The sequence below is a fragment of the Lepidochelys kempii genome, chromosome 2, assembly GCF_965140285.1.
Source record: "Lepidochelys kempii isolate rLepKem1 chromosome 2, rLepKem1.hap1, whole genome shotgun sequence".
Taxonomy (NCBI): Eukaryota; Metazoa; Chordata; order Testudines; family Cheloniidae; genus Lepidochelys; species Lepidochelys kempii.
Genome location: NC_136381.1, coordinates 163425911 through 163441518, shown reverse-complemented (window position 1 = coordinate 163441518; position 15608 = coordinate 163425911). Strand labels below are relative to the sequence as shown.

General features: G+C 40.9%; 1 protein-coding gene across 6 annotated transcripts in view; it reads left to right on the top strand.

Moving 5' to 3' along the window:
- FHOD3 (formin homology 2 domain containing 3) overlaps positions 1-15608 on the top strand; it is a 627020-nt gene that overhangs the window by 286517 nt on the left and 324895 nt on the right. For all 6 annotated transcript variants that reach the window (XM_073332694.1, XM_073332693.1, XM_073332692.1 and 3 more), the window contains exon 4: positions 9610-9677. In XM_073332694.1, the coding sequence (XP_073188795.1) occupies positions 9610-9677 (68 nt within the window). The remainder of the gene's footprint in view (positions 1-9609; positions 9678-15608) is intronic.

Genomic DNA, 15608 nt, shown 5'->3' with positions numbered 1-15608 from the left:
GATGAAAAACAAAGGCTTCCCATTTCACTTAAGTATATAAACACTTACTGTGTTTCATCACATCCTTTTACTGTAAATCTGTAAACCCCTGGTATTTATTTGCTTTGGTGTTTAGGGATAGTGTTATAAATGGTTCTTTCTGCTAGTTCAGCATGCGTATGGAGGCATGTGTGGGAGGGAGGGGAGTAATAATTAAAGGGCTTTGTAAAGAAGGAACTCTTTCTATTGATTTATCCATGACAAATGTATACTCACATAAAGTCAGGCAGAATAAGCAGGAATTTGATAGAAATCATTGGAGGAGGGATTGATTTGATCTCTTCAGGCTTCCGTAGTGGAAGATGATAACCCCAGTTGCTAAGAATATATGGAAAAATCCATCTTTCACATCTAATTGGACCATGTAGGTATCACTTTATTTTTTCTGTACATTGGTAATGAGCCTGGGGTGCCGATTCTTATGGTGGCGTGACAGCCATTTTGAAGTGCAGGAATTATGTAGAGAGATCAAGGATCCATTCCTGTGAAGATTTTTTTTCTTTTGCTTTCCAGTTTTGGATAAGATGATTCAGCTCCTCCCTTATCTCTCCTCCATTTTCCAATTCCTGAATTTACTCATCTTAATACAAGCACTCCCTGTGTGTGAATCACAAAAGTTGCTGCTTTCTGACAGCAAGGATCATCTATCTTTCTCTGTCTTCTCATTTATTTCCCGCATTTGATGGCTATCTCCTCTTGTCTCTCTTCTGTACTGTCCTTCCCAACTTTTCTCCTTGTCTACCCTGATATAGCTGTTTCTCCTCATCCTCTGGCTCCGTATTTTTCTCCTCTGTCTGTCCTCTTGCAGGTTCCCTTTATTGCTCTTTCTCTTCACTCATATTCCTGTCTGTCTTCAAATCATTTAGTCCCTTCATTCAGTGACCTCATTCTGTTTACATAGTTGTCAATATAGGAGGTGGGAATCAAGGTTGCCACCAGTTCCTGGAGGATGGATGTACTTTCTGTTGAATTTTGTTACTTTTAATGTGAAACTTAATTTGCAGACCTGGTAGCCCTGTGTCAATCCCTGTCTGATATTGTAAAAATATCTACAAATAACAATATTCAGGAAGACCTCAAACGTTTTGGGTTTCGGATAAGCATCTCTTACTTCGGATGTCTCTCCGAACCCAGGGAGGCTATTGAAAGGCTTTACGGAGATCCTTCCGCATACAGGCTCCCTTGTCAAAACAGAATATCCCTATCTGTGGGGTCTCCTTGTGGGAGGCCCAGCAGACTGTTATTCCAAATTGATACGTTCAGTGGGAGGACTGCAGACCTATAATATAGAGAGAAAATTTCTTGAGATGAGATGTGTAGATTTGCCCTGTAGTTCTTGCATTATGGAAAGTGAAGTTCTCCCTCCCCCGCCCACCCTGTCCCTGATGTGGTTCCACCCCCTAAATCCACAAATTCTCCCAAGATCTGCAGATGTCCTCTGTCTGCACTGGCTCCCTGAATTCACCATCAGCTCCCTGGCAGCTTGGCTTTTGTAGGGGTCTGAAGGAGTTGTGGGGATGGGGGAGGGTTCAGTATTAATTTATGCACAAAGGTGGCATGGGTTTCAAGGTGAGGTGGGAGGGGCTTATAATTCTACCTTGATGGCTATCTTTCCTCCCCCTCCACACCTGCGGATCCTGCACATCACAGGGTCTCTGAAGAACAGATTCTATTGGGGTATGGGGAAATGATGCCAAGAGAGAGCATTCCTTGTACCCAGGCCTAATGGATCATGGTTTTTTACATCCCTGTCCTCTCTACCTAAGGAGGTGACACTGTCCCCCAGATAATTAATGAAGCAGTTGTTTTGTGTCTGAATGAAAATGAGTAGAGGTAGGTTTTATTCTCATTGTTAGTCTGCCATGCATTCATTGTGAAGCAGGCTGAAGATTCTTTGGAATCAATCAGTGCTGGCAGCAATGTGGGCTTGAAGAGAGTTACTATATTTTGTTCTTGGCCTGTTGTTTTTATTGTCAAAAAACTGCATTTCCTCACCAAATACTAGTCATTTACTGTTAGATTAATGAGAGACTATAAATCTTAAATTCACAAACTACAAATATTGCACAAATGAGTGTGTAATAATTTGTTAATTTATATATAGATAAACAGATTAGATAAAAATATCCAAGATTTGTAATATACAAAACTAAGTATCCTCAACAGAAACAGCAATTATGTTAATGTAATAGTGGACAATGTGCCTGTGAATAATTCCCCTCTTGAAATGATATATTTTGTAGGGATCTGGGAGTAAAAGGAAAGTGTATTGTCTTGCCAACAGATTTATTATTGGCTTTTGTGGGCAAAAACAAAACTAAGAAGAAAGCCCCTTTTTGGCATCATCACAGGTCTTTTCTTAAAGTGCCACTTTAATTTGTCTGACATACAATGAAAGAATGGCACGTTGCACTAATCAGTGTTGTATACAGTGAATTTATGGATCTGAGAATCTGTTTGCACCCATGGGCCCAATCCAGTAGTCTGTTGAAGTCAGTTGGAATGTTGCCTGAGGAAGCACTTCAGGATTGGATGCATGGGCCTGATTCATTGCTGCTACTCCACTTTTGTGCTTGTGTACTGCTGTTGATTCAAGTGGAATTACACTGGTGTAAAACAGGAGTGGCATGGTGGTGAATCAGGCTTTATATTTATACGGTACTCAGCTCTCACAGCAAGAGTTAAGTTTTCCCTACTATAAAAGAAAAATTGCCTGACTTCGTTTTTTCTCTCTTCTTTCTCTGGAAAAATTCAAATTGTTCCCTTTAATTCCAGTAGAGTGTTTAGCTGCCAATGAAGGTGTAGCTAATACATGTATTTCCAGATATTCAGGTTGTTCATTGCTTTAGGTTCAGAAATAATATTTTTAAATTTAAGTGGTAGCCAGATTTTTGGTGTTTTATGGAAGCCAGAGAATATTGCTACTCTTACCTCATGCACAGGGATTTTACCAAGAACTAGCAGGAACTATTTCAAATGTCCTTTACTGAGTCAACGCTGCGGACCCCGGTAATGTAATGTAATATAGAGTGTAGTGAAAGATGTTTCATCTCTGAAATCAGAGTTTGGAGAAGAGGGGCATGGATGGGAAATGTGGAGGTCGTTCAGTTAGGAGCAAATGAAGCAGAGTAACTCCCATTTGTGCTCAGCCAGATGTTAGCTTGCCTTTTGCCAGTAACCCAAAAGGCTGACGTTTCATAAATTACTATACCCCAGGGCCTAATTCAGCTGGTGTGATGGACAGGGAAGGGAGGAGCTGTGTACTTCCTTCAGAGATCAGGCATTACACCTGGGACTATGTTTATCGAAGGTATTTTTTTAAAATTTGTGAATAAAAATGTGATTTTCCTAGCGAATACTAAGGAAAATTGAAGATTTTATTAATGACATAGAGTGGCGGTTCTCAAACCGTGGGTCAGGAGCCCAAAGTGGGTCACCACCCCATTTTAATGGGGTCACCAGGGTTGGCTTTAGACAAGCTGGGACCCGGGGCTGAAGCTTGAGCCACACTGCCCAGGGCCAAAGCTGAAGCTCTCAAGGGCTTACAGGCCCCCTGCTTGGGGCTGAAGCCCTTGAGCTTGAGCTGTCTGGCTTGGGCTTGGCTCCCCTTCCCCTCCCCGCTCCCGCACCATCCCCGACCTAGTACAGTGGGGCTTGGGTGGGCTCAGGCTTCGGTCCCCGCTCCTGAGGCCGTGTAGTAATTTTTGTTGTCAGAAGGGGGTCATGGTGCAATGAAGTTTGAGAACTTCTGACATAGAGGCAAATTACTACTTTTATTTTATTTTATTTTTCTCAGAACACCGAAAAGGAAAAAGAATGAAACCCTTTCATGCTACAACAAAAAGCCTTTGAAGGTCATGCACGAGAACCTTCCCAAGCTCTCTCTCAGTGTAAAATAATCTGTAAAATAAGCAGAGTTGTCTTTTCAATGATCCACTGACGTTTGTGTTTGCCTGAGAGAAAACCACTTTCACTGGTTTCATTTTTGGTCTAGGAAAGCTGTTTTAAAATAACCCTGGGTGTTAGAGGGGATGGGTGTAATACTAGTTTGCTTCTGTACCGTGTGGCCCTTTCTTAGCACACTGATGCTGAAGGTAAGGACCCAGGGTTGCCAACTCTACTGGTTTTAGCACAAGTCTTGCAATATGTGAAATTTTATTTAAAGATTCAGGTCCTGGAGACTCCTGATTAGCTGAGAATCTCCTCTTTCATTTTAAAAATAAGTTTCTAGTGCTGAACTGTAGCTCATGAACGTGGTGAGGATGAGTCCCCTGGCAATAGAATTATTGTGGGGGCTGAGAATGTGACCCAGAGTGATTGGAGCAGCCACTGCCGTGCCCAGGATTAGGCTGGGGAATACGAAGCAGGGTGAGCAGGGTTCAGGTGCCAGGGGCCAAGGTGGTCCCTTTCTCTCTCTGGCTGAAGAATGTCCTCCAAGCTGGCAGGTGGTGGCATTTGGTGGAAGGATCCAGGGATGCTATAGCTGGGATCAGACAGGATCATGGGGACTGGAACCTTTGGGAGCCCAAGCGGAGCTGGGAGATATTGGGAGCCGGGTAGCAGGGCTACCCAGATGGCTGAGCTCCCTGCAGGGAGCAGGAGCCAGGCACAGGTGTTGGGGGAGGCAGGGATTGGACAGGCTCTGCAAGAGTCACCCCTGTTCCAGGGGTCTCCCCCATCTCCCTCGCTGCCCCTGTCTTCCTCTCAGCTTCCCCCTTGCTCTCCTCTGCTTCCTGCTGGGGCCTCCTGTTGTCCCTCAGGATGCGCCTCAGCCCACATTTTACCACCTCTGCTGGTCTTGGGGCACCATTCACCCCAGTTCGTACTTCCTAGTCCAGTCCTGGTGCTGTTCCAGCCCTTACAGGTCTCACTCCTCCCGCATCCCCGCAAGTGTGATGCATGTGGACAGAAACATATCAGGCCCCACAATATTTCCATTGAGGGGTGCTATCTCCCACTCCCCCCTACCCCTGAGTTCTGCCATCCCTTACCCTGTTGTTTGCAATTTTAAGCCAGAGAGTCCTTCCTTGTTTTTCCCCTGTGTCGGTAATGAAAACAACATGAAACTCTCGGATGTGGTTTGGGTACGTATTGGCTGTGGTCTAGTCAGGTTCAGGTTGGGCTTTAAAATTGGGCCCAAGCAGACCTCTAACAGATAGTGCCTCCTTTCCCTTAAAAAATAATCCCTGCCATCTAGCGGTAATAGCTGACAAAACTACTGAGTGTGATCACTCCAAGATGAATGTCTTTAATAAAATCTTGACTTTCCAAACCTCCATGAGCTCTCTCTTTTATTTAGGAACTAAAAGCAATTTTGCAAACCATTACCATATAAGCATCAGAAATGCACGATTAATATTTAGGGAGTTTGAGACCTCTGACTGTGTCTATTGCTCTTAATTTATCTTATTTAATTTTAATGGTATTGTGGTTCCTGAATATATGAAATCCCTTTCTGTGCTCAGTCTGTGGAGGATATGAGTCTGTTACAGCCTTTGGTTGTGCGTCTTGGCATATTAATTCAATGTGTAGCAAGCTCACTCTTTTAGCTCTGGAGGGTCCATGGTTCAATCCCTGGTGTGTCAGCCAAGATCCAGCTCTCACATGAGCTCACAAGGATTTTCTTTTAAGTGAAGATATTCCTTAACCCTACTAGCCAACGTTGCCTGGTATGTATCCTCAACTAAACCGCGTTCTTTCAAAGAAGATCGTTTGACTGGCTACTAACAAAGCAGGCTCCATACAAAAGCTGTCTTCTTGTCTCCTGTTAACAGTTGGTGTTTATATATGGAGTATTTTATATGATAGCAAACCCGTGGCCAGCTAGGACTTTAAAGCTGTCAGCATGGCCCTGAAGTTAGAAATTAGCGGTAGCAGCAGGGATGCAATTTGGATGCTTCTGCTTCAGAATTATAGGCACCTATCACTTCAGTTACAGGAGACTCTTCTCAGCTGTTGGCTGAATTATGACACACTCATTCAAACACAGAGCTGAGTATTTCTGAGTCTGTCCAGTAGAGGGGTAGCATTACACATCACAGTAGCGAGTTCATTACAATCCAGTGACCCGGGTGTTTTGTTAGATAGCTTTTGCTATCTTGTTTCTTAATTATCTTTGGTATTCTTATGAAAGCACTGTAAAAAAATATGCACTTCATTCCTGGTTTACCACACAAAGAGAGATTACTGCAATTGATTATTCTTGACTTTCAAATCCTGCTGTCAGTTTAATGTTTAATGTTTGCACTGTCTCTGTTCATATATGAAGCTTATGGGATAAGCATCAAAACACGCTGTTAACTCACATGTGGCATTCGCATTCCTTTTGACATTTATAGGAGTTCTACCATGCCTTGAGGGCTGTATATAGCCCTAAATGTTTATCTTGTAGATAAAGTTCTGTGTATCTTGAAGAAAATAGCATAGTACCACAAGGAAAAGAAAAGCTTGCCTTATACAGAGTTCTCTGCTTAGGGTGAATTACACTCTTACTTCATGCAGAAATCAACCCATGGCATTTTCTAATGTAGCATAACTCTTAAAGATATGAGTATTTCACTTATCTTCTGGATTATGGGTCTGTAAATGTTTCTGATTTTTCACAATTCCTCGGTGGAGCCAAGTCTTGAGAAGATCCCTGTATTGCCAAGGCATGTAAAAATTAGCCTGAATAAACTGTAGCAGTTGGAATTGTGAGTGAATAGGTTACATCTGTTTAAATCCACAAGCTCATCTTAACATGTGAAGAGAACTGTGAACATTAATTGGGTTTTTTTTCTCCAGTTTGCTACACGTGGCCGGTGCAACATGCTGGCTCACATCTAAAATGTACTTTTACTCCCCTCTAAGTGGAGTCAGATCTGTTCAAGTGTTTGATTATGTTGCCCTGTGGTAGCTGGCTGCCTCTGCTGTAAGCCTTAATACTGCTAGAAGCTATTGGTCAGCCTCCTTTACCTCAAGTGGTGTATATTCAGAAGTGAAGTTACAGACTTCTGTCTCATATGAACAACTGACAGACACATTGTCTATCCTTGAGCCATAGATTTTTTTACACCACATCTGTGAAAAGAGAAAACAAAAGAACACAAGTAAATAGTTCAACTTTATTCTTCTCAGAGAACTACCAAAAATCGCATGCACCAGCGGAGGCAGCCACCATTGTAGTATCATAACAATACATGATTATTATTTACCCCAGGCTGCGGCAATAATTGCTTTTGTGTAAGGAAGGGCCCACAGGTGACATTGTTTAAAATGTTGATATTTATGTACAAAGTTGCCAGCACTACAAGAAATGGTGCCTCTCTTAATTAGGATGATGCTGCATTGCCTTATTTGCCTCACTCTGCGATGCCAGTGACTTATATGAATGGAGGGAAATTAGTTATAACAAATGCCAGATGGAGGTATATTTCACAGAGAAATAGTTTTGTGCTATATAGTATGTGAAGTCAACAAACAAGGTCTTAAAAAAATCCCTATTATTCTTTAAGCTTTCCTGACAAGACTCCTCTTTGTCAAGCCAAGAAATGTCATCTGCTTATACATGCCAGTACATTTTTAAGATAGAACAATTAAAGATTGCAGTTTATGGTTTTAAGTGAAATCCCTTCCTCCAGGGTTTTTGTCAGAAATCCATAAACTCTACAAGGAAGAGGAATGATTGTAACAGCTGTAATAGTTGGGTCAGTTCTACACGTTCTGCCTTCAAAGCCAAAGGCAGTTTGGGATGACCAAAATGCTTTATGAGGCTTATAAACAACTGCTGAAGTTATATTTTCTGATTGGATGAGACTGTTGGGACTAGAAGGTGTTTATTCACATTAACCCTCAGGTCTTCTCAAATTAAGTTTTTTAGAGTTATGTGGAAAAAGGAAAGTCTCTGAGCAAAAATGTAAGAAATCCCCAAATGCCTATTTTTTCTGCGTCCTTCCCAGAAAGAGGAAAAGAAAATGTGGCTATTGAATTTTGTACAGTATTTAGTGTGGTACAAAAATATGCAAAGGGAAGTGTGCGGGGGGGGGAGAGGAGAATTTATTTAAGTCAGTTCCATACACTTGGCTGATGGTGTGTCATCTTGCCACACAGGAACATCCACAGTCTGCAGTCACTTTATCCTTGATCCCATGAGCCTCTGAGTGCCTCTTTAAAGCTATTGAGCATCCTTCATACGCATCCTTTGCAGGACTAGGCTCCTATGCTCCATGTGATACCTTTTGGGAGAGGCTAACAGCATCCTGAAAGGTCACCAAAAGAAGTTGGTTTCTCTTGTTAATTGCCTTCATAATATGTTAATTCAATACACACATATTGCCATATTTGGGGTTGGGAAGGAATTTTCCTCCACGGCAGATTGGAAGAGGCCCTGGGGGTTTTTCGCCTTCCTCTGTAGCATGGGGCACGGGTCACTTGCTGGAGGATTCTCTGCACCTTGAAGTCTTTAAACCACGATTTGAAGACTTCAGTAGCTCAGACATAGGTGAGAGGTTTATTGCAGGAGTGGGTGGGTGAGATTCTGTGGCCTGCATTGTGCAGGAGGTCACACTAGATCATCATAATGGTCCCTTCTGACCTTAATATTTATGAATCTATGAATCCATCTAAAATTAATGACTTTTTCCACTTTTCATTATTTGTTCTATGACTATGCATTTATATATATGTGTGTGTGTGTATATATATATATAGAGAGAGAGAGATTGAGATATATATTAAGGGAGAAAAACATTGTTCTGAATTATGCTCAGAACAAACTGTGCAGCTATTTCTGATATTAAGTATCCTCACATACATTGCAATTGCAGAAAGGTATTCCAATTACAAAAAATGAGAACACAGGAAAGGAACATCTTGGGGATTCAGTGGCTCAAGGACTGATAATGGGGATGTGGATACTTTTACTTCTAAGTCACTAGTTCAAATGTAGATAGATTGGTAGCGATCTAAGCTTACTACCACTTGATAGTAGTCTGCATAAAATGAGGGATCTGAGCGATATGTCCTCAGTTTACTTCCCATTAGATTTTCCAAATCATAAAGCTGGCACTAGTTAGCATGATCATTGGCCATCATAGAACAATGGTCAAAGACTGCATAGGTATGAGGACTGAAGTCCACTCTCATTCCTTAAAAGTAATCCTTCCAGGACAGGATTGAGGCTCATTATTGGGCCTCAATTGCAAGTGTGGGGAAGCTTGCAGTGCAGCTGCTGTGCAGTCTTCATTGCTGTCAGTCCAGTACCTTTCACAGGCTCTAAATTTAACTTAAAAAGGAAAGAAAGCTAGATAGACACAATTACACTTGAAAAATCCTCATAGTCTCGTTTTCTTGTGACCTTTCCTAAAATTCCTCTGGGAAATTTCACTCAGGCCATGAATAATTAACTCATTTTATTTGTGCTATTTGATTAACAGGTATTATATCTATGAAAAAAAAAAGGTTGGCTAGTCTAAGAGGAATGTACTCCTTAGTAAATGGACACTGCGACCATTCCTCACCAGCTCCCCTCTAACTCCATCTCATTTTGGCAGTCTTGTTAATGTTGGGATTTTTTGTTGTTCCTCATTTCAGAAAAACTCTACAACTCCAGTGGACGGGAGCTGAGACGGGCCCTTTTCTCTTTGAAACAAATATTTCAGGTAAGTGAATACCTTACCGATGAATCTCCAGGCTATTCAACAGTAAATTGTTTTTCCTTCTTTGCATAAGGGAATAATTGAAAAGTAACCCACATTGATTATATGACCTGGTGGTTAGGGCACCGATGTGGGAGACTCAGGTTCATGTCCCTGCTCCAATGAATATTTAATTATTTATACAAAATGGGACAGCTCCAATGGAAAAAGTTTAGAGAGACCCATCCCAAAAAAGCCAGTAGTCTCATAATTAGAGCACTCATCTGCATTTCAAGTCCCTGGTCTGAGCAGGGACTTGTACGTGGGTTTTCCGCATCCGAGAGGAGAGTTCCAACCGCTGAACTATTAGCTATTCTGTGGTGGATGGGTTGCTCTTTTCTTCTGGTTTTGACCATATATTCCATCCTGGACCTGCAAAACCTTTCTCAGCTAAACATTTGTTGACCCTGGTACACTTCCACAAAAAGGTTTTGTTTTGATGAATTGCAAAACTATTTAGTTGGAAAATTCCCAGCCAGCTCTAATTATAATTCATATGCATAAGCAACCTTCTTTCTGGCATTTCCTAACTATTGAGTGCTTTACTTTTCAAGCTTAATACTTTTCTTTTAATACAGTTTTTTTAGTGTAATTAAGCATTGAAAGATAATATAAGGATTTTTTTTAAAAGAAACATAAGATAACTACTTTTAAACTAAACATAAATTAAGCTAGATCATTGGAGTTCCACTAAGGATGGAGTTAGCTTGTTGACTGACCCAGTCTGATGGTGTGAAATAATCAGTTTCCATAGAGTACTGGATTTTCCTTCTTTCTTATATATTTGTTCTAAAGAGGAAGTTGGGAACTGTCTATGTCCATACACCTGCTGCCAACTGATTTATGAACTCTCACTGAATGATGATGATTTTGGGAGACTCTTCATCTCCTGCATTCCAGGATAGAAATTATAATAAGACAATGACATCACTGGGAGATTTGAGGGAAAAAGTACAGCTTGTAATGGAGAGAATCCATATCACGTTTGAATACTTGAAGTTGTGTGTTACCAAAATGGAAAATGAGGGAGAAAAGACCATAGGGAAATTATTGGAGTTTTACCAATTAATTGTTGTGAAGATTAACTATAGTACCTATGTAATATCTGTGTCATTATTCCCATTAGTTACAAGTATTTTGAAGATACTGTCCAAGGGTGCCTTTAGAATATTTTGAAAAGAACTGTCAAGGAAAAAATACAAGATTTTTATAGACAGCAAAGTGATGTTCTGTGACTTTTCTCGAAAGATGAGAAATGTCTGCGTTGAAATGTTAATTTATAAGCACTGAAGAAAAGTGGGTGAGTTAAAGTAATTGTGTACAAAAATATATGTCCAAAATGGTGCCAGGAGACTTGAATTTCTAGAATCAGTGCCAGGAAAGTATTGTAGTATTAGAAGTCTTTTGATATAAAATTGTGCTAAGACTAAGAAAAAAATATAGTCTTCAGCATAAATCAGCTATCTGATGATGTTCTATCATGTTGGTTTTAGTAATAAAGCACCTTCAGGGCTACTTTTTTTTCTGAAATATTAGAATTTACGTTAAAAGTTGTATCTTCAGGCTAATCCCATTCTTTATATTTTCATACAGTGCTCATTTTGTAATAATTTTCAAAAGGCAGTGGAGATTTCATCATCTCTGAGAAAAGTGCCAGAACATCTCATAACACCATATTTTTGTAATCATGTGATCAGAGGTCAGTTAATTTGGCAAAAGAGTCTGTGCCCATCTATTTTTTCCATTAAAAGTGTTTGAAGGTAGCGTGCATCTCTTATTTGCATTAAGGGAATGAGCCCAGGTTTTATAAGTCATTCAAGCAGCACATAAATATGAAATCAAAATAACCAATGCTTTTGTTTGTCGCACAAGGCCTCAGCAAAGTGAGGCAAGGCTTGGCAAATACTGAACCATTGTTTTGAATCATAAACAAACAAAAAATTAGATTAATGTGACATGTACAGAGCAGGAATCTCTCTTTGGTTTCTGATGAGGGCTGAATTCATTAAAAGGGTACAGGGAGAGTTTTCTTTTTGAAGACCTAAATACTATTGCTATTTCTTAATTTCCTATTTTAAAATGTTAATATTTCCAATCAGCATTTTCTCTGGGGTAAATTGTGATACTGTTATTTTGATTTACTATGTATTTTGATTGTATCTGCATGGACAATCAAGTCAAGCATGTTCTTCTCAGGGCTTGTCTACATTACCCGCAGGATCGATGGGCAGCGATCGATCCAGTGGGGGTCGATTTATCGCGTCTAGTCTAGACACGATAAATCGACAGCCCAGCACTCTCCCGTTGACTCCGGTACTCCACTGGAGCAAGGGGCGCAGGCGGAGTCGACAGAGGAGTGTAAGCTGTCAACTCATTGCAGTGAAGTCACCGTGGTGAGTAGATTTAAGTATGTCGACTTCAGCTACGTTATTCACGTAGCTGAAGTTGCACAACTTAGATCGATCCCCCTCCCTCCCAGTGTAGACCAGGCCTTAGTGTCTTAACTATTCAGTAACTGCAGGAACGGTATTATGGCAAGTCCATGAGGGAACCAAGCACCCCTTGCTTATGGGCACAGCGAGCAGGTATGTGGCCTACATCTTCTATCTGGCCACAGTGGCAAATGGGAGCCATGAAGACTCCACTTGTCATAGGCCTGGTGTACACTGGTGGGGGGGAATCGATCTAAGTTATGTAACTTCAGCTACTTACTTAGATCTACTCACCATGGTGTCTCCACTGCGGTGAGTCAACAGCTGACACTCCCCCATCAACTCCACCTATGCTTCTCACTCCGGTGGAATACTGGAGTCGACGGGAGAGCACTCGGCGGTCGATTTATCGCATCTAGACTAGACGCGATAAATCGACCCCCTCTGGATCGATCGCTACCCATCAATCCTGTGGGTAATGTAGACAAGCCCACAGACACAGAGTTGGCGGGTTCCTAGGCCATGGCCCGACCACTACTTGGCTGGGCCAAACTTGAGTGTTGCTGCAATTCTGTGCCCCAGGTTGCAGCATTACTCACTGAAATTTGGAGGGGGCAAACATAGGGCCTCATGTGCCAAGGGGGTAAGGAGGCTGCTGGGAGGGGGGCTTGAGGGGGGAAGAGAAGGTCAAGTGTATGTGGAGAGAAATCCAAATCTATGTCCCCCCATTTTAAATAGTGCTCCATAACCTTCGGTTAGAGTCATTAGCAGCACATCTGATCAGTCCACATCTGAACTGATTGAGCTTTACCCAGAGATTGCGAAGAAGGTTAAAACAAGAGGGCTGGACTGTTGGTTTTCTTCCGAGATAGGCATTGACTATGTCTGAAGCTTATTCTTGCCACCTAGTATGTCACCTTGAGATGATATTGAGGTTCCTTAGGGTAATTGTCCAAATGGGGCACCTTGAGCTGAGACAGTGGCTCAGTGCATTAAACACATCTTTAAACAGGATAGATGTGGCATGTCTTCTACCTTAAGAAGCAGATTCTGCAAGGCAACTTGTTGCTTGAGGTCAGGAGAAGCAACGGACAGGACTGGTAGCCAGGCCAGATTGCTTGTTCTCATATTACCTGTTGTTATATGCATAGTTTTGGTCAGCTGAGCGTCTACTAGTCTTGTGTGAAAAGAGCTGACCCACCCTGGGAAGCAATACTTGTCTACAGAATAATACAAGGCAAACCCAGAGTTTCATAGGCCTGGCCTATGCTTAAAAAGTAGGTTGACCTAGTTACGTTCCTCCTGGCTGTGAAAATTTCACACCCTTAGCCCCGGTGCAAACATGACTAGGTCAACAGAAGAATTATTCTGTCAACCTAGCTACTATCTTTCAGAATGATGGGTTAACTACATAGAAAAACCCCTTCTGTCAATGTAGGGAGCTTCTACCCTACAGCATCACAGCTGTAGCACCTTAGCAATGTCACTGTAATGTCTGTAGTGTAGACATGCCTTTAGTGTGTGTGTATTGTCTTCCCAGATACAACCAGCTAAATTGCTGATTCTTGTCTTTATTTGCAGTGAGGTGTTGATAAGGTGTGCCTTTCAAGTGAATCTGATTTACTGTTTCCTTACTCCACAAATACTCCTGTTGACTTCAATTGGAGTACTTGTGCAGTAAGGAAGGTAGTATTCAGCATGAGAGAGGGTATCGGAATCTGGCCCTAAATTAACAGAAAATAAGCATGGCACATAATGAAATAATGAACAGGAGTTCCTCTTTTAAAATCATAATTTAAAATAGAGGAAAAATAGCTGTATTAAAAACCCCCTTAATATTTTATCAGTTTTAAAGGCAAAATAAATGAATAATGCATAATAGTATATCTATTTTACACGATATTAAAGGATTTTATTTAATAGAGCCTCTAGTACTACAGCACATAATAAAATGGAAAAAGTTATGCTCAGAGGAATAATAACCATGCTTGAGAAGGTACAAACTAAAAATGGTGATCAGACCATAGTTTAAAAATATGCTAATTGTAGTCTTTCAGTATATCAATGAGTCAGACAAAAAATACATTCCTACAAGAGAAAGAAGAAGAAAACAACAACAGAAGCATCCTCTATTTGTAAAATTGAAATACCACTCTCTAAAGAGGACTGTAAGAGATGCTGATCAACTAGTGCATTAGGTTTTGTGGAAAGCAAGCATTGATAGAGTATAGTGGTAGAGTATTATGTCAGTTTTTGTTTTAGCGAAAATAATCTTTTGCATAAAGAACTTTTTCCATTAAAATGCCAGTGTTCACATCTGGCGGTGTTACACTGTATCCTCTTTGATTAATCTATACTTTTATTTGATGATGTTGTCAGAATGTTGGGCAATATAGAATACGTAGTCACATATAAAATCTGCGTATATATTTTCGCCTTTTGTCACAAATTCATTAATCATAGAACAATGGAGCTTTGTTTAAAATGTTAAAGGGAGTAAATATCTCAGACTCCTGAAAACATTAACTAGAAGGTGTTCAGAAGCACACAGTTTTATCAGTAAGTGAAATCAAATGTCACACACTTCAGCCTCTAAGGAGTCATCAATCACTCTTAGAAGAGTAGAAGGAGTATACTCTGTTTTCCTCATTGATCTGAGGAAGGAGATGTGTCAAGGAGGGTACTCCTTCTGCTCTTCTAAGAATGATTGATGACTCCTTAGGGAGTGAAGTGTGTGACATTTAATTTAGGAGCCTCTGTCCTGGCATGCAAAGCCCTGTAGATTTGTCCAAAGAGAACAGTCTTCTAAACTCAGATTGCCAGATCTCCCCTCTAAGAGCTAAAACTCTTGCAAGGACTCCTGATCAGCCATGGGGAAGAGAGAACCTTTCTTCCCATCCTGACTTCCCAATCTCATAGTCCAGAGTTTGCTTCATCTTTACCCAACTTTGAACAAGACAGGTCTCAAAAATCACCCGTGAAATACAGGTTGTATCACCCTAAGTGTTAGCAAAGTTCCTTTCACAAAACCACATCCAAAGCCAAAGCCTTACTGAGGCCTAGGCAATGTTATTGTCTGTGGATTAAAACATCCATCAGATCACACACACAGATTTTAAAGTGTTGAGCTCTTTCTTCTAAGCAGTACAAAAACATCAGGAGTAGGACAACAACCCTAGAAACCACAACTTTTCGCGTCTGAGATATTTATGTCTATTTGAACTGAAATACTGTAGCACAGGACAACTAATTTGTTGTTTTCTACCTAGTTTATCTTGCATTACTTTCACATTTAATGTGACGTTGTTTGATCGACTGTACAAGTTACTGTCCCATGAATGGGCACTTCTTATTAATGAGCTGCATTTTAGGTTTATTCTGCATGCTTCTTGAGCAAAATATTTGCTAGCAGCTGTCAGCTCCAAAATGAAGTGGAAAGAGTCACAATATAAAGCCACTCTTC